Source organism: Silurus meridionalis, chromosome 24 (genome assembly GCF_014805685.1).
Source record: "Silurus meridionalis isolate SWU-2019-XX chromosome 24, ASM1480568v1, whole genome shotgun sequence".
Taxonomy (NCBI): domain Eukaryota; kingdom Metazoa; phylum Chordata; class Actinopteri; order Siluriformes; family Siluridae; genus Silurus; species Silurus meridionalis.
In genome coordinates, this window is record NC_060907.1 from 9,237,550 (window position 1) to 9,255,646 (window position 18,097).

At 37.6% G+C, this 18,097-nt stretch overlaps 1 protein-coding gene across 1 annotated transcript; it reads right to left on the reverse strand.

The window, feature by feature from the left end:
- Positions 1-5,331: 5,331 nt before the first annotated feature.
- Positions 5,332-17,636, reverse strand: tm9sf2 (transmembrane 9 superfamily member 2). The gene is made up of 17 exons (XM_046837189.1): positions 17,313-17,636; positions 15,255-15,322; positions 14,505-14,598; positions 13,230-13,354; positions 12,978-13,107; positions 12,733-12,857; positions 12,534-12,645; positions 11,866-11,945; positions 11,583-11,691; positions 10,442-10,574; positions 10,032-10,151; positions 9,732-9,789; positions 8,954-9,113; positions 8,618-8,769; positions 8,012-8,123; positions 7,143-7,314; positions 5,332-6,088 (listed from the first exon to the last, which is right to left on the reverse strand). The coding sequence occupies exons 1-17, from the start codon at positions 17,469-17,471 to the stop codon at positions 6,021-6,023; spliced, it is 1,977 nt and encodes a 658-aa protein (XP_046693145.1). The 5' UTR covers positions 17,472-17,636; the 3' UTR covers positions 5,332-6,020.
- Positions 17,637-18,097: the final 461 nt, after the last annotated feature.

An 18,097-nucleotide genomic window follows, 5' to 3' on the forward strand; every position in this document is an offset into this window, starting at 1 on the left:
CCTTCTTCATTTCCCAGCAGCAGCTGACTCACACACAATAGGATGAGTCTATAGAGCGGCGGGATGACGGAGATGAAGAAAGCAATAGATACAATCCTCAAACACCGTGACATGAAACCGAAGCTCGTAAATATGCTTCACATCATCGCTTAAAACCAGTAAGCAGTAAAGAAAGATGAAAAGTAACGCATACAATTTTCCCCCTACGTCAAACAGGTCAACAAGTTCAGTCAATCCGGGGCCCTGGGGTTATGAGTATCTCTGGAAGGAAACTGAAAATCAGGTATAATTAATAATATAGGTTATAATAAAGAAAAACATGTTTTTTACATTTTTAATTAAAAACAAAAAAAAATATTCCTGCTTCAGAAAGGATCTCTGAACTGTGTCATTTTAGTGGCATCATCCAATTCACACACTGCCTCAGTCTTGCTAATCAGTGTGTTCGTTTATGACTCACGTCCATAACACTGGAATTCCTTTTGCCGTTGCACATATTTTGGGGTGCTGAAGGAATATCATTAAGGACGGCCAGGCCTTTTTTTTTTAAAGGCTGTTACAATTTAATTCAGATTCAGACCAAGCCAATTCCATGGAAGCAGTAAAACGTCTTTTTTTTTCTTTTTTCTCTTTTATTTTTGAAAGGAAGGCCACACAACAAAAGAGTGAGTGAAGTTGCCATCTGGAACTTCAACAAGGAACACACTCTCTCTCACACACACACACACACACACACACACACACACACACACACACACACACACACACTCACACACATACACACACACACTCCACAGGCATGCTGTCAGCGTACTGACTCACAGCTGAGGTGTTTAAAGGAGAATAATAAGGGTTTTTTTTGCTCTGCAGGATCAGCTGTGTTCAGCATGACTACTTGAAGAGATCATTAGCCTTTTGGCGAGTTAAGATCTTGTCTTCTGATACTTCCAGGACTTTCCAGGGGGACTTTATAGGGTCAGAGGAGAAATTGTGAAATGTGCTCAAACCCAACATCCAAGTTGAGTGTGTTATTACTTTCTTGAGCAAATACTCAAAGATCCACTCACAAATGAACCGGGTATCGCAATACTATTCAAAAAACAAGCTTCATGAGCAAGACAACTTCAATATCAGACCTGGTTAAAAGTGTGTGTTATTGATTTATGACAGAACATCCAACACTGTGTCCAGGTCCAGGTGAACACCATGAAGCAGTGCTGTTTTTTTTGTTTGTTTGTTTGTTTCAAACTCAATTCATTAGTCTTTAGCTCTTTAGTTGGTTCCATTGGTAAACTTATAAAAGGTCCTACGACAGAAATGCTGACCCCAAAGCGATCCCAGGAGATCCGTCTGAGCGAACTAAAGACATTAAACTAACTCAACACTACCACGGTAACTAATCATTCAAATACAGAACTAATCCTATTCACAGTCGCCACGGCAACACAACTTAAGCTAGCAGACCAGGAAATGAAATTGTGCTTTTGATTTATGGAGGCTGTTTACGTGGTTAAAGTCATGAGAATACTGTTGCTAGGCAACAACAGGAAAATGGATAGCAAGTGCAAAAAAAGTTTACGATTGAGAATAATAATGTAGCTAACTAGCATGTTGCTGTTAAAATCCTTTATATTAATATTGTAAATGTTGGATGACGATAAAAATGAGACGAAACTACAGGACATTTTCTTCAGATGTGGTGGTCGTTCCAAGGTTTACTTGGAAAATTAACAGAGCTACAATTTATTTTCCAATCACTTCATAATAAAGTAGTCAAACAATTTGCTTTATTTGGCGAATCTGTCAGCTGAGAAAAGAAATTATATATATATATATATATATATATATATATATATATATATATATATATATATATATATATAAACAAAAGGGCTGTCAAAATGATGACGTTAATAACGTGTTAACGCAAATGTATTTTAACGGCACTAGTTTTATTAACACGTGATTAATGCAGTGCAATGTTAACGCTAATGTTAATGTTATTAATGCAATTTATGTTTGAACATTTTTATTACGAATATAAATAAATATAAAAGAGGCGAAATTAAAACCTTCGACGCAACACACATTTATTATTTACGACGTCATTTCTTTAATTACAATTATTTTGTAAACATTTTGTTGTTTTACTTATGCGACAAGTTTTAAATCAGCACAAAAATCCGCCATGATGCGCACATCTGTTGTGCGCAATTCCGACCCCACTGTGCAAGCTGACAGTAGCGTCGTGTTTCCTGTAGGTGGCGCTTGAAACACGGAAAGTTCGGTCAAATGCTTCACTGATCCGAAGATTCCTCTAGATGGCAGTATAAACACGGGAATGTAATTATTTGCTTTTTAAACCCACCTGCTTGGATTCTACCCCGTTTCTTCTGTCTGCTTACCCAAAGACTCACTGAAATGGGTTTGATAAACCTACTCATGTAACAAGTTATGTGTACATGATGAATGTACTTATTTTAGTGACTATGGGTATTCAGGCAAAAGAATTAAATAAATAAAATCCAAGCAGGTAGGTTAAAAACCTATATATTTGTATATTCTAATTAGTGTAATTAATAATGTATTGAATTAAATATTTTATAATGTATTATAAACTATCATATACAAACTTATATTAGGACTGCAACATCTAACTGATAATGAAATTCGTGCTCAAGTTACTGGAGTCAGTGTGGCGGCAAGATCAAAGCCGCTTGCGACATGGCGAAAAGTACAGTTCAACCAGCAGCAGGAAAAAGTGCGCGTCCCAAATCAGGGATGAAGGTGAAAACTGTATAATCCTCATCACGTGAGAATGGTATCGTTTAATAAAGTGCTGTTTTGTAAACTGTTTGTAACTTCGGGACAATCGCACTGCATTTCATTGGCTCTGTACATGTACCCTGCACAATGACAATAAAGTTGAATCTAATCTAATCTAATCTGTTATGTCGTGACTCGCGAGCATCAGGTTGCACAATCAGCTTGTTCACGACATGTGATGAATTCAATTATACCGGTGCGAACAAAAACTAAATACAGTATAATACTGTATAATTACTGGTGTTTTTTCAGCGAATGTTTATGCATTAGTACACTGATTATTTTTTATTTTTTTAATCAGGCCAATTAGTTTGTTGCATTTCTCTGTTCTATTGTCTTTTTATAGCATTTTTCTACAACAGTAACTTGTTTTCAAACGTGATTTACTGCGACTTTACTACGTTTAAATGCTTGTTTTCAATGTATTTATATTGTATACAATTTATGAATACATCATTAAATTATGATACAATATCAATGATACATTCTAGATCAGGGGTCACCAATCTTTTTGAAACTGAGAGCTACTTCTTGGGAACCAATTAATGTGAAGGGCTACCAGTAATTTGCTCAATTTACATTTTATATGTTATTATTAATTATTAATGATATTCATCTGTGTAAAGACACTGATCATGTTAATGGTTTTTCATAATAATTATCATCAATGATTTAACAAAGTAGGAAACAGCTATTTTTAGAAAAGACCCGCGGGCTACCTGGTGCCCCCTGGTGGCCCCTGTTATAGATGCTTATCTTCATAACCGAACAAAATGTGTATTTTTTTTTTGTAAACAAAAATTGTCAAAACAATGTTGTATTGTATTTTATATACATTTTTAAAGCATGGTTGTCAACTTGTCATCTGCAATTATCATTAAAAACAATTCAAATGTTGATTTACACAAATTGCTTTACTATGCATACATAAAAGCTTTTTTTTTTTTTTTTTTTTTTTGAAGAAACAACCCAGCAGGAGTGAATTTGTTCAAAGAAGAAATCTCCAATGCACTTCTCAAAAAGCAGCCACTATCAGTGATACAAGATGTCAAATTTAAAGATTGTTAAACTCAATATGTGGCTTTCGCATTTTTTTTTTTTAGTAAACTCGTATACATACATACCCTCTTATTTAGTTATAAGCAAAACAACAAATAAAAAAAGTATAATATACGAAAAATCCAAAAAGTTGATTGTTGCAGCACTTTGATTTATCAGTCTGATCATCGGAATCAGATTTAAATATCAGACTTGAATTGTTAGTATAATATTGTTGCACAATCTTCTACACACAGCACAAAGAAGTTGAAACAAATCTGTTATATTTGGGTAATTTACATGAATACTCACCAAGATGGACATTTTTTTGACAATTTTGTGTGCAGGATAGAAGGAAAGCTGTTATGAAGAAAAGCAGAGTATGTAGGGGGCGTGGCCTCAGCAGCCCTGCAGTAAGTGTGCATATGTGCATGTGATTGATTAATGTGCAGGGGAGAAATGTAACAAAAATTGCACAAAATCTGGTTGTTTTACCCAAGATTATCCTGTAAGATGTTTTTTTTTCCCAACTACATTTAAGTTTCCTTTTATTTGCTAACCTGGAATTTTGTCCCGATTTATTTCAGCTTTGAAAATTCCTAACAATTTGCAACCCTAGACACAACACGGAGCTAAAATTTTACAAAAGCCCGTTCTAGCTCCATCAGAGTTTACAATTGAGCCTAATAAATTATTTCTGGAGAGACGCTTCAGCGACGTCTCTTGTGCAACCTGGCCATTTTTATAAATCTGAAAAATACATAAGGCTGGAATCAATACTAATGATTCTTCAGGAAAGAGTGTAAATTCATATTTAATGCAAATGAAAAATCTGAAATGCATCATACAGAATAGTAGGTGAACTAAACCTAAAGCACTGATCCACATATTAACACTCAAGTGCACAAAGAAATCGATGCTTAATGTATGAGATACAGTGAATCAGTGAAAAAGTCAGATTTTTTAGGACAAGAGAAATCTTTTCTTTATTTCCATTATTCACCTCCCCCCGTGCAATTCCTTCAAATCAGTGAAGAAACACTTCTGATCAGTGTCAAACCTATCTAACTTATCTGCTTACATAGTGCGACTATGTACATGGTGTTGCTGTGAAAAATCGGCCCATCCACGTATTTCTACACATCAACGGAGCCTTTGAACCCCCAACTAAACCACCCACCCGAATTAATGTGCACGATTATGACGATAAGATGAAAAGAAAGAAAGAATTATTTACTATGTACTGAACATCTGTTGGACTGCTGATCCCTGGTCAGCTCCTGTGCATGCATCAAACCAGAACTCAACAGATGGAAGAGTAGATCAGACTCATTTACAAATATAACCAGGGTTCTTAAAGAAACATTCACCCACAACAAAAGAGAAACAAAAAAAACTTTAAAGGTTTTTGAAAGTACTTTGATAAAGCTCATGTACTTGGTACTCATCTGTAGCAGTGAAGATGTATTACAGTGAAGCACATCTTTATTCTTTCCTCTAAATGATGAGGCACAAAGAAAGCACTGAGGTATAAATCAATAGTCAAACAGTGCGAATTAAAAATGATGAGATAAATAAAAAGCAAGGAAAGCTGGTGGGTTGAAAGCACACACACACAAATTACTTCGAGGAAATCACCCCATTCCCTCCCATCACAAAGTCAAAGAAAGCTGCAGCTCCTTTACTGCATTCTCTCTCTTTTTTAAACAGGTTTTAGCATTTGAGAGAAAAAAAAGGAATATATTTACAAATTCATACTTCTAACACCGGAACACATGTCAGCTACCTACACCTGCACCTGATGCACTTTAATATTAGCGAAAAGGGAGAAGTGTGATATTTACAAATGTCAATTTGAAATCAATGTTCAAGGGAAAGAAAGGAGAGAAAAACAAACAAAACAAAACAAAAGATGTGGTTTGTGTGTTCTGGGTTGCAGCATGTTGCTATTTATAACGAGTGCTCTTTTATAAGCATGTGTGAAATCACACACAAATCACTTTTTTTTTTTTTAAACACACATACACTCCAATGGAAGCTTAAGATCTGTAGAACTTAGTTTGAGTTGTTAGTGAGCCCAGGCACCGGGGCGTCTACGACAGCGCTCTTATCTCTCCTACAGAGACGAGTACAGTCCAGGCTCTGATTGGTCGAAATCAGTCCACCTTCACCACACTGTAGATTTTGGTCACGAACCAGAAACAGGCAAAGAATCCGATCGTTCCTGTGAAGAGGAAAAGTTCAGATTTTACTAATATCATATCTGTATTTAATAATAAAAGGTTGGCTCTCAAACTAAAAATGTCCCTTAGTTATTATCAGAGTTCAAGGCACCGATAGTTAATGGAACTATCGACTATTAGCAAAAATCCATACCGATAGTTTTTCCGGCTGTCCAGTCCGCCTCGAGAGGAGAATCATTGATGCCGCATACTGTTTTTATTTTTAATTATTTATTTTATTTTATTTTTTACACGCGAGATGGCGCGCTGCACGAAGAGCGCAATATTGTATATTATTTACAAATAATTATATAATTCTATTTTTTTTATGAATATATTTATATTTATTTCCTTGAGCATACTTTCATGACTAATTTTTTTAAATAAAATTCAGTACTATTTTACATGAAGTGTACACTTTTTTGTTTAAATCCAGTATCCATTTAAAAAACTATCGGTAGATTAATCGGTTATCGGTAAGTACGATCCTAGCCATCGTTAAAATCCACGGTCAATTATTTGTTAGGTTCACCCACCAACCACATGAATATGCATAAGTAAAATTTTTGATTTCTTTAACAATGAATATGAAAAAATGTCATTATGACTGTAATAATGCTTTTTTTAATAGGCTGTATATCTCTTGAAAAGTATTGCTCAGTTGTCTATATAGTGCAGAACAAAATAATAAACTAATCTAGCATAAGGAGGCATAATAAATACATTTAATATCATAAAATCTCCACAACAATACTGATAGTCACTCCAGCCTATGTTAATTTTTTTGTTACAAACTGACATTAAAGAAAGTAAAATCGATGTGGCCCTTACAGAAATAAAGTTTGGGGAGCACTGATCTAAAGTCTCTGAGATATGAATTATGTAAGGATAGAGTGTGCTGTTATAGGAATATAATCAATAACAGAGTGGGAAAATGTTTCCACCCTGAAGCTGAGTATTTTCACCACAAATTTAAACTCTCACACACACACACACACACACACACACACACACACACACACACACACACACACACACACACACACACACACACACCTGTGAAGAGGAAGAAGATCAAAGCCATGATCATGGTGTAGCCAAAGTAAAGGATGGTGCTGGCCAGCCCGGTGATCTGCAGCTTGGAGAAAAAGTAGTGCACGGCGTACACCAGGAAATACACTGCTGTGAAACCGCTGGTGAGGAACGAGCGCCACTGCCAGTGGTAATCCTGACCAACACAAAACAAACAACAGCGTCAATATCCTGCAACTGTATACGCCGTCCAGGCATAACATTATGAGCGGTGAAGTGAGTAACACTGATTATCTCTTCATCATGGCAACTGTTAGTGGGTGGGAGATATTGGGGGCAAGTTAACATTTTGTAATTAAGGGGGTTTTACAGTATAGTAATAAATGTGATAAGTTTACAACCTTGGATAACATGGGGCTCAAATAGTCCAGTATTATTAATTAGATCATAGTAGATTGCTTTTGCTAAAAAAATACAAATTAAAAAAAATAATAATAATAATAATAATAATAATAACCACCATCACATTTATCACTTTTTTTTGTATTTTGTACTGTTACATAATTGTGAATGTGAAAAAATGACAAGTGAGTAGTTGCAGTAAAAAACATTTTACAATATTTCATCCGCATGTCTGTTTTATTCACTGATCAGCCTCTTTTATAGACAAGGTGCGGTATGTTTTTTGCTCTCTGCACTCTACTTTAGTGTGCGATCTTAGTTCACTTCTTCCCTGGGTGCATAAGAGCTTCTCAAAAAGCATTTAAATTCACCCAAAAGTGTGCTATGAAATCACCTGTAATGTTCAGTCAATCTCAAACAGAACACAGAGCTCTATTTGTGTTGAGTCCCCATGTGATTTTTGTGTGTGTGCGCATGTGTGTTCTGTTAACCTCAGCACAAAGGTGGAAGTAGCAGAGCAGGATGGTGGCCTCAGAGCAAGTGATCACCAGGATGATGAAGACAAGGAAAAGGAAGCCAAACATGTAGTACATTTGATGGGACCTGTAGACAAAGTGAACACACAAAAGATGATCAGGTTACATATATGGCATATAACAGGCGCCCATATCCAGAGCGACATAGAAAGTGCTTTGAGTCATTAATGCTTTAAGTCAGAGGGTCAGTACTGGTTCGCTAGAATGTGAGCTGAGGATACAATCAGCCTAAACTCTAATATTAACACTACATACTTGCATCCTGGGCTGTACAAATCCGGGCCATTTTCAGCATTTCAGCTTTGTTTAAACTCTATGACTAGTAACAAATCAAACATTTTCACCAAATTCTATGTATTCTTTTGTATATCAAATTTTTAAAATAATCAAAAATCCCATCAAATTCAAGCCATGGCAGGTTTGTGCACTTGGTTTAAAAAAGTACCACAATCATAAATACACTGTAACGGGTTTTAAGAGAAATGTATAAATCTTTATTGATGATTTCCTCGAATAAGTTAATGGATCCTTTTGGAGCTCAGTCTTCTACTGTCAACTCACCAGATGCTATTAAGGATGAAGAACAGCTGAATGAAGATGCATCCGAAGGGCAGGATTCCACCCATCACGATGCCTGGGAGAGGTTTGGTGTAAAAGGATTGCTCTGGAATCTGCCGAGGGATCTGATTGGTGCGCACGGGGTGTTCGATGCCCTACGTCACATAGAAACAACTAACAATTAACAAACACACGTACACAAAAAAAAAAGCCCATGCAGAGGTGCAAACTTGTCAGTGCTTCAAGACGTTCCAAGTAGAACCTGGGACCTTTAACATTTAAAATGGTTTTACATTTAAATCATGTAACTAGCTTTGTAGCAGCATTCAATGCACTCACAGCTTTCTTAAAGCCAAAGTAGGCTCCCACAAAGGTCAGAGGGACAGAGATGCAGAACCACAGAGCCAAGATGGCCACCAGAGTACCAAAGGGCATGGCGGCTGATGAGCCCTCGCCCCACAGAATCAGATTCATCAGGAAGAAATCAGCAAACACCACACTGCAGGAGGAAAAGAAGGTTCAAATTTGAGCATTCAAAACAAATGACAAAAAGCAAGGGGTTGAAAATGTTTATTTATTAAAGATTTGCAAGTCCATAACTGAGGTCGAAGCGTTTCGCATCTTGATGCATAGCCAACGATACGATACAGATAAAAAAATTATATTTCTTTGGTTCCGACAGGAAGCAAATCATCAATACTTCTAACACATAGCCCTTTAACAAACAGGCCCAAGATTACATAAAACCAGATGTTCCTTTCCTGCTCTGTCTCCAGGAAAATGCAGCTCTACCTCTGCCATGTTAATCTGTATTCTATGTGACTCTCAGGACATGCCTTGGTCCCTGTAGCGTTGCGACACGTCATAATCAGGTTGCAACAGTGGTGCTGAGAGAACGCGCTCGAGAAACAGTTTAGCGAGTAGAAATATATCGTTTTTGCCGATGCAAATTTGTTAAAAACGATGCACTGCTATACAAATGCCAACTATCTGATGCTCACTTTTTTTTTATCGTTGTGTCACACTTTCATGCTGATGCACCGATGCGAATCTGTAAATCTACCATCCCTAATATTTATCAAGCAATAAAAAAAACAAAAACAAAAACAAAACTCACCCGGGGCAGAGGAATGATGTAAGCAGCACGTTGGTCTTCCACTTCTCACCTCCGAATGCTGCACACATCAAACACACATACACTCACATGAAACGTCATTTCATTTCAGATTGCACATGTTGGTTAAAAAAAAAAAAAAAGAATTTGAAATAGTTTTTTTTTTTTTTTTTTTTTAAAAAGGTCTCTCCTGTGTGTTTGTGGGGCCCCTTCTGACAATAATTAGTAATAATGACCTGCACACGGTTTTAACAGAACTCTGAGATCAAAGGTGAGGGATTAGTGTCTCAACTGAGTACTCACACTTGTACAATCGGGCAGCGATGTAACCAGCCGGCGTTCCCAGCAACACCCAAAGCACCACAGCGCACGTCATCAGTGCACCACGATTAGCCGGGGACAGGAAACCTAGACACGCAAAAACTAGAGAGAGAGAAAGAGAGAGAGAGAGAAAGGGAGAGAGAAGGGGAGAGAGAAGGGGTTGTAATCAACTATTTCAACATGACACATTGTAAATACAGCTAAACATTAACCTGCACATCCGGGGGACTTGTTACAACATCAAGCCTTTAAAAACTCATCGTAATAAAACATTCTAATGATTCATAATTGATTTTTTTTAATTTTTTTTTTTTATGAGTGATGACTCATGCTCACTTTGTTACAACTTTAAATGAGTGTGAAGGCAGGTGTGTTTGCCATGCGGCACTTACACAGTGTGACAAACGTCATGATAAAGATCTGCGTGCCCGACCCAAGGAAAACGGACAGGAGCATTCCTTTACGTGGTGGGCGAAACACATCACCATGCACCAGCTTCCAGCCAAACTCCTCCTGAGCATCCTCCTGATAAGAGAACACACACACAAAGACGTGACAATTGAGGTCATGTATGACAAACAAGGTATAGAGATCTGGATGTGGCTTTGGTTTGTGGTTCCACATCGAATAAGGACATGAAGGGGAGGGGGGGTCAGTTGTCAGTTTGCATCTGCCCTCATGACTACTTGATGAGTTTGGGGCTTGTGTGTGGAAAAAAGAGAGAAAGACAAGGAAAGAAAGTCTTAACATCAGAGAGACAATGTTAAAAGCAGAGGTCAAGCGATTAATTGGACACACCGATAGATGATTGCTGAATCGATCGGCAAAAATCCATACTCATAGTTTTTCCGGGTTGCATTATACGGCCTCTAGAGGCGAATCACTGACACCGCATGCTGTTTATTTAAAGTGTCTTTTTTATTCATTTTAAATGCAACTAATTTTATTTGGAGTGTTATTTTAGTTGCCGTTTGAAAGCATGTCTTATTTTGCCCAATACTTAATAATATAATAAATATATTCCTATTTATTTCAGTTAGCACATTTCAATATCTTTTATATTTATATATATATATATATATATATATATATATATATATATATATATATATATATATAAAATAAAATTCAGTACTATTTTAGATGGAGTGTTTTGTTTTTTTAAACTAGTATCCATTTAAAAAATTATCGGGTTGATTATTCGGCATGTACAATCCAAAATAGCTACTGGTGTCTGAAAAATCAGTCAACCTCTAGTCAAAAGATGAGTAATTTAAACAAAAAAAATCTTGGTCTGAAGATTTCTTAAAACAGCTGAGCCAGTATTTATACTGCTTAATAATCCAAATTTATTCTACAGCACTGTTGAATTCTGTCTTCTGATTGGCTCCTCTATTCAGGATGTTTTCTTGATATGTAACCACTCATAGCCCACTCATTCCGACTCGGCATCAGCTCCGTTACGATAACGAACAGTGTGTGTATCATAGCATCAATTGTAGTGTCTACAGTGTTGTGAGATGCCAAACTAACCACTGAGTCCATCTGGTTGTAGCGGGCGATGTCTTTGTGCAGTGTGCGCAGCATGATCATAGCCACCATACCAGACAGGAAGAGCACGATGACCAGGGAGTTCATTATACTGCAGCCAAACACACAGAAATTAAATTACATCAAACAGACTGTAAATAAAAACTCATTTTTTTGTTTTTATTTCTATTTGTTCATGGTGCACGGTTATTTTACGAGTATTGTGTGTGTCTGTGTGTATGTATGAAGCAAAGTCTGTATGAGTGTAATGTTTGTGTGGTCTCACCTAAACCATTGGATGTTGGTGTGTGGCATGGACTCCAGAATATAATCCCACCGAGAGGCCCAACGAATGTTCGGCTCCTCCTAAAACCCAACACAACAACAAAAAAGTCTGATTAGACATGACAGATTAAACAGAAGAGCAAAATTAAATCCTTATTTGCTTTTTATTATGCTAAATCTTGCTCTGAAGCCTAGAGGTCGTCCAATTAATCGGTTTATCAGATAGGTAATTGCCGGAACCATCTGCAAAAATCCATACTGATAGTTTTTCCAGGTTGCATTATTCAGTAGGTGAGCGGCATCTAGAGGTAAATCCCTGAAGCCATGTGGTGTTTATTTAAGTGTCTTTTTTCTTATTCATTGTAACTGTTTTTATTTGGAGGGATACTTTTTGTTTCAGTTTCAATGCATGTCTTGTTTTCTTCAATATTTATTAATAAAATCATATATTCATTTTTATGATTCAATTTTTTTTTGTGTGGAAAAAATGTCTACTATTTTACATGAAGTATTTGTTTTTTAATCCAGTATCCATTTTAAAAACTATCGATCCAACCTATCTACTGGAATCGGTCAAATCCACCATCGATCAACCTGCAGGAAAAACGTATGCTTTTTTTTTAAAGCTTGAGGAAAGATCAGTTCAAGCTTAAGTACATCAAAACTGACCTTGAACTGTATACTGTAGGTGTAGGGGATGCTGATCTCTCCATCGTGCTTGTTTTTAAGATTCATGGGTGGCCCTGTGCAGTCTGGAGCATCTGGATTGGTTTGTTTATAGCTAAATGACACAACGAATGCAACAAAATGCACCTGTTAGCAGCTAATACTCAAAGTAAGTCTTGGTGCGCATTAGGGACAAAAGTACCTCTTTGGCTCCATCTTGGCAGCGACCAGTCTGGAGTCAGGAGCCTCATTCTCCACGTTGTGGTAAAAGATAGTGATGTCGACGTGGTTGAAGATGTAGAACGTGTCTTTGTCATTGAACTCTGACTGCACACACAAAAAAAAAAAAAAAAAAAAAAAAAAATCAGCACCTACTGCAGTAATGAGATCAAGCACAACAATCAACCAAGCCTGTGTTCAGTACTAATGACAAACTGAGGATCTCACGTTGACGACGCACGCATCCTTGGCCAAGCCGGTATCCGTGACGTAGCACCCTATAGGAAATCCGGGGTTACAGAATTTCTGGTTGTCCTCCACGTCGTAGCACCAGGTCACGGGCATGTTATCCACAATCCTGCAGGAGGCACAAAGAAAAATGTGAAAAGGATCAGTTGGCCATCTAGTGGTGATGTGTTGCGTTCAGGAAAAAAAAGGAAAGGAAAGCGAAAAGGAATGGAGGATGAAAAGAGGACTTACCAGTGATGCTGGTAGTTAAGGAGCATGCCTTTCTTAAGAAAATCCAGGTTGGCTTTGTCCTGTGCACTATTGGTGTACTTTTTGGTGCACACGTGTTTACACGTCTCTTTCACCTTGAACGAAAACTGTAAAACATAAAATAAAGTTTTCAGTGTCAAAATGTTTGAATGCAGAACCGAAAATGCGCGCGCGCACACACACACACACACACACACACACACACACACACACACACACACACACAGTTTCAAGAGACACAAGGCTACAATATAAGACATGGCACTGAGTAAGTACACTTGGGTGATTGACCTCATCCACTGACTGAACTTTCAGACAGAGGTCACAGAGTCCAGGGGTGAATTGTAAAGCCTTTTGGTGTGAAATCAACTTTGTGAAAATGTCACTTTATCTGCTTGGATTTTGAAGCAGCAATAATTCACTGATTTACTGAGTATCAAAACTACAAGCAACTTATATAAGCAAATACTTAACTAACTTTTGTTAAAGTTGAATACAATATCGGTCATTTATTTAGTTGAATTTGTCGATTGAATACTGACGGCTCTATTTTGTTCATGATGCTGCAATTTTATTTGTTAAATGAAGATATTAATTGATTTAATACTTTTGTCTTTTTTTTTTTTTTTACCTTGTTTGATCTTTGTTTCATTCTGCAATGTTGTGTTAATCTTGCATCTTGTTAATGTTGCGTTAATGTTAAGGTATATGATTTGATTTTTATTTTAGAAATTAAAACCTCACAAATCACTTTCTTTTTGGCTTTTTTACTAACATGTGGTCTTGGTGTTGAGGACTAGTGCATCTATGAGCCTACGTTCAATATGAGTCAAATACACAAGTGCTGTTCAAATCAGCTACTCCAAGACTTTTAGACATGTATTGGAGGACATTTTGCAGTAAAGTATACTACTATTCCTACTTTTACTATGATTTTCAGGTCTTCTTTACACCAAAATCAGTGACTTCACAATGTACTCATTCCACACAAGCACGCTACATAAACCTTGATTTAATAGATAAGTGCTTTACTAAAACAATTTGTTGAAGGTCAAACACGAAGTTTCTCTTCACAACCTGTAATTGACTGTTCATCAATTTTAACATGAACAATACTTTATTTTAATGGCGGGCGAGTGAGAGTGGAAACGTGAAAAGAATGAATGCAGGTTTTGTCACAGATACTAAATTAATGCAGTGTGCAGATCCCTGCATGATAAGAGAAAGTGCATGTGTGAGTGTGTGTGTGTGTATTACCTTGTAAGGCGATGGCTCAATTCTCTCTCCGAAAAGCACCTGGCCCAAGTTTTCCGATGGCCGCTTTTCAGCATCCACAGTGCAGAAGTCAAACCTGAGTTCCATAAAAGGTCAAAATAAATAAATAAATAAATAAATAAATAAAGGCAGTCAGGAAGCAGAGTTTTTAAGGTTATAAGACATTAATGTTTGGTGTGTTGTGCATTACATAATTTTCCAATATTAATTGTCTAAGCCAATTCCAGTCAGATTTATTGCATTTATTTATATTATATATATATATATATAAAATATATAACGATGACTAAGGTGGAGTAAAAAGTGAAGTTGGTACAGTCCACATTTATTTATTTATTTGAGTTCCACGGAGGCACAGAAAGGTCTTAAAGAGCTTAGTGTTCATGTCGGGACAATCCCTCCTCAGTCCTGCACCTCATACTTGCATTTATCTGAAGGCGTTACATTTCTCCATGCTCTCCCCGTCTCTTAAACACTAACACTCCTGACACTATCTGACTGGTTTTCGCCATTGAAAAGACACAGGAAAAACCGGCCAAACTGCTCCACCCAAACGGTCGAGGAAAACTTACTGCTGCTCTACCACGCTGTGGAGTGACGGGTGTGTAAAAAAGATTCACTAAAATGCGGTGAACAAAAAAATCCTTTTCCAAGCAGGTGACGCAGCGCATACCACAGCGCGTAACAATGTGACGAAGCAGGTCAGACTTTTTTTGTTTTTTTTATACTCACGCTGTGTATTCATACGGCAAAACCGACTCCACCGAATCCAGTCTGTTCACAAACAGCTCGATTTTATCCTGCAAAAGCAGATAAGAACAAAAAGAACATCAGTGTATGCAGACAGTCAAATTCCCGAAAAACTGAAGCACCATCTTTATAAACACTGAAAACGTGCACTGATAAGACGACGCGTCGCAGAAGAGAGATGTTTATTTAGATGCTTTGTTTTAAGGAATGAAACTGGGGCGACCAGAAACTGTACGGAGGACGTTTACACTTTACACGTTTACACTTTCTTCATTCCGGTTAGCGAGACAAGCCTTATCTAACTGTGAAAGAAACAAAGCAGAAGCTGGCAAAGGAACAACAATGTGATGATAAGAATTTGACAGCACTACAGATGGCACAGGTGAAAATTGATGTTATAATAAATGTATTATAGGAAAAACACAAAGTGATGTAACGGAGAAGAATTTAACAAACCTGTCCCCCGTTTGTTTGTTTGTTTGTTCATTAAGCATTAACGTCATGTTCGTTTCAAGGCTATAAACATGACATGTGTAATCATCAAATCCATTACATTTAATATATAATATAAGAAATTCCAGCTTCACATGAGACAAAAAAATGGAAACACATTTAGAGGAAACGTTATGAAAAAATCCCTCGTAAACATGTTTGTGTGTAAAATTGTTTCCCAACCGTATCGTAAAAGTTACAGTACAGTAAACATGTGTTTAATTGTCAAGGGAGTTTGATATTAGAGACACAAGGGCGGAGCTTCACCCGTTAGTAGAAACCTATGAGTAAACCTTGAGTGGCCAAGTCAGCACTGAGTGTAGACGACTTGGTAATGCCTTGATTTGAAACTATAAGAAACATTTCTTTGGGCAGGTCCCATTCCTTCTGCCATTTGTTCAATTCTAGATCAGCTTCATAATGGGGGCTTTTTTTTCTTTTCTTTTTTTTGTACAAGTGCTGTAGAAGCTCACACTAAGATTTCAAATGAAATATTTCCTTACACTGTCAGTAATTCATCTGCAGTTTCCAGGAGCCACAAACCCAATAAGCTGTATTGGACTAGGACATTAGATCAGATGAGGCACATTGTCAGAAAACGGTGGTGATCAGTCACAGATCTTACACGAATCCCAGACCGTCGCAGAATTGATATCTTGTGCACCTGACAATCACAGATATAAGTGCTTATTCACCCGATTCCAGATTTGCTGTTCTGAAATGCTTCACTTTTCTGGGAAGGCTTTCCACTAGAACGTGTGATCATTTCTCTACAGGAGGTCTTGAGGACTTGACAAACCATGGAGCTTTGCAGATCTTGGTATTACCATAGAGGAATAGATTTGTGCCTCATAATTACAGAGAAGGAAACTTCAGCATACAGAGACATTGTGAGCGCTCCAGCTTTGTGATAATTTGGTGAAGAGCCACATCTGGGTGTGATGGTCAGACAGCCACATACGTTTAGCATAAAAGTGGGATTTATTATTATTTAAATGAATAAAAACCATATCAAAATACTGTTCTTAATAATAATATGACTGTTATAACGAATCATTACTGAAGAACACTTTTCCATCTGTAAATATTGTACTTAAATGGGCCACGGGGCTGTCACAGGAGCCAAGGCGGCGTCCTAAATTACCCCATGACACGTCTGAAGTGCACTAGAAAGGAGGCAGAATGAGGCTTCTCTCCGTGTGTATGAAGAAGAAACAGGAAGTCGATTGGGACACAGCCCGGTTTCTCGGCGTGTTATCACAGGGAGTAAAGAAGAAATATATAGAAATATAAAAGATCACTAGAATGACTTCAGGACCCAAATACGTGTCCTTTTAATTATATTGTGGTGCTTAAACCACCAGGAATACGAATCTAACCGCTGCGAATGATATTATCGCCATGTTTAAACTGCCAGTTTGTTAGCTAACAGAGCTAGCTCGCTAGCTAGCAAGAGAATGCTAAAAGGGTTTAAGTGAAGAACGAGACACACGTTATATATCATTATAACCGTTAAAAAACACGAGTAAATAATCCAGAGAGAATCACCTGGCATTCCCTCTGAGCGTCTTTTGCCTCCTGAGAATTTTCACAGAAGCTGACTGGAGCCAAACCCGGAAGATAGAAAGCCGCAGCATCCTGCAGGAAGAGCAGGAGTACGGACATCGCCGCCGCCGCCACCAAACGGACTCGCAGAAATCCCACCATCGTGCCTCGGTCAACGTGCTAACACCTCATCCAGCAGTGTAAAGCTTAATCAAACAGCGCCGAGACTCAGAAACGGATCATCCGGCGTCGGCCCGCGCGGGTCACTCGGAGCGGAACTGCCTGCCTGCGTAACCCACTTTTCTAGACCTGACTAGTTGCCTGCGTTTATTCTCCTACCCGTATTCCGGTTAACCCTGCCCCGCCACTCTGATTGGCTCGTGGAGTCTCGTGCTCAGGTACAAAACCATGGATTGGTCAATCGTAACCCTGACTGACGAATAGGAAGACGGGAAATCTAAACATGGCGGAAAATGTCGGAAAATGGGTAGGAGGAAAAGAAACGCTGGGTGAAGACACGTCATCGGTGCACGCTGGAATTCTGGGACAGAACCTTGAACATTCGATATAGTGTGTCATATTTTGGATACATTTATTTATTTTATGTACTTTTTAAAACAATTATAAATAAGTTCTTGAAAATTTCATATTGTCCAATGCCAATGTTTACTTCGAGCATTTCGTTTTTCCTTCATAGAGACCATGACACCTGTTCTGATGTGCCTAGTTCATGTCACAAATGTGTACTGTAGCAATAAAACAGAAAGTAAAAAAAATAAATGAAAAAA

Excerpts from the sequence above, each read along its gene's own strand:
- tm9sf2 (XM_046837189.1), bottom strand. The coding sequence starts at position 17,471 with ATGGTGGGATTTCTGCGAGTCCGTTTGGTGGCGGCGGCGGCGATGTCC. Across the intron at positions 10,575-11,582 it reads ACAACCAGATGGACTCAGTG|GAGGATGCTCAGGAGGAGTT; the intron begins GTTAGTTTGGCA and ends TTCTCTTATCAG. Across the intron at positions 7,315-8,011 it reads ACTTCCACCTTTGTGCTGAG|GATTACCACTGGCAGTGGCG; the intron begins GTTAACAGAACA and ends TGTGTTGGTCAG.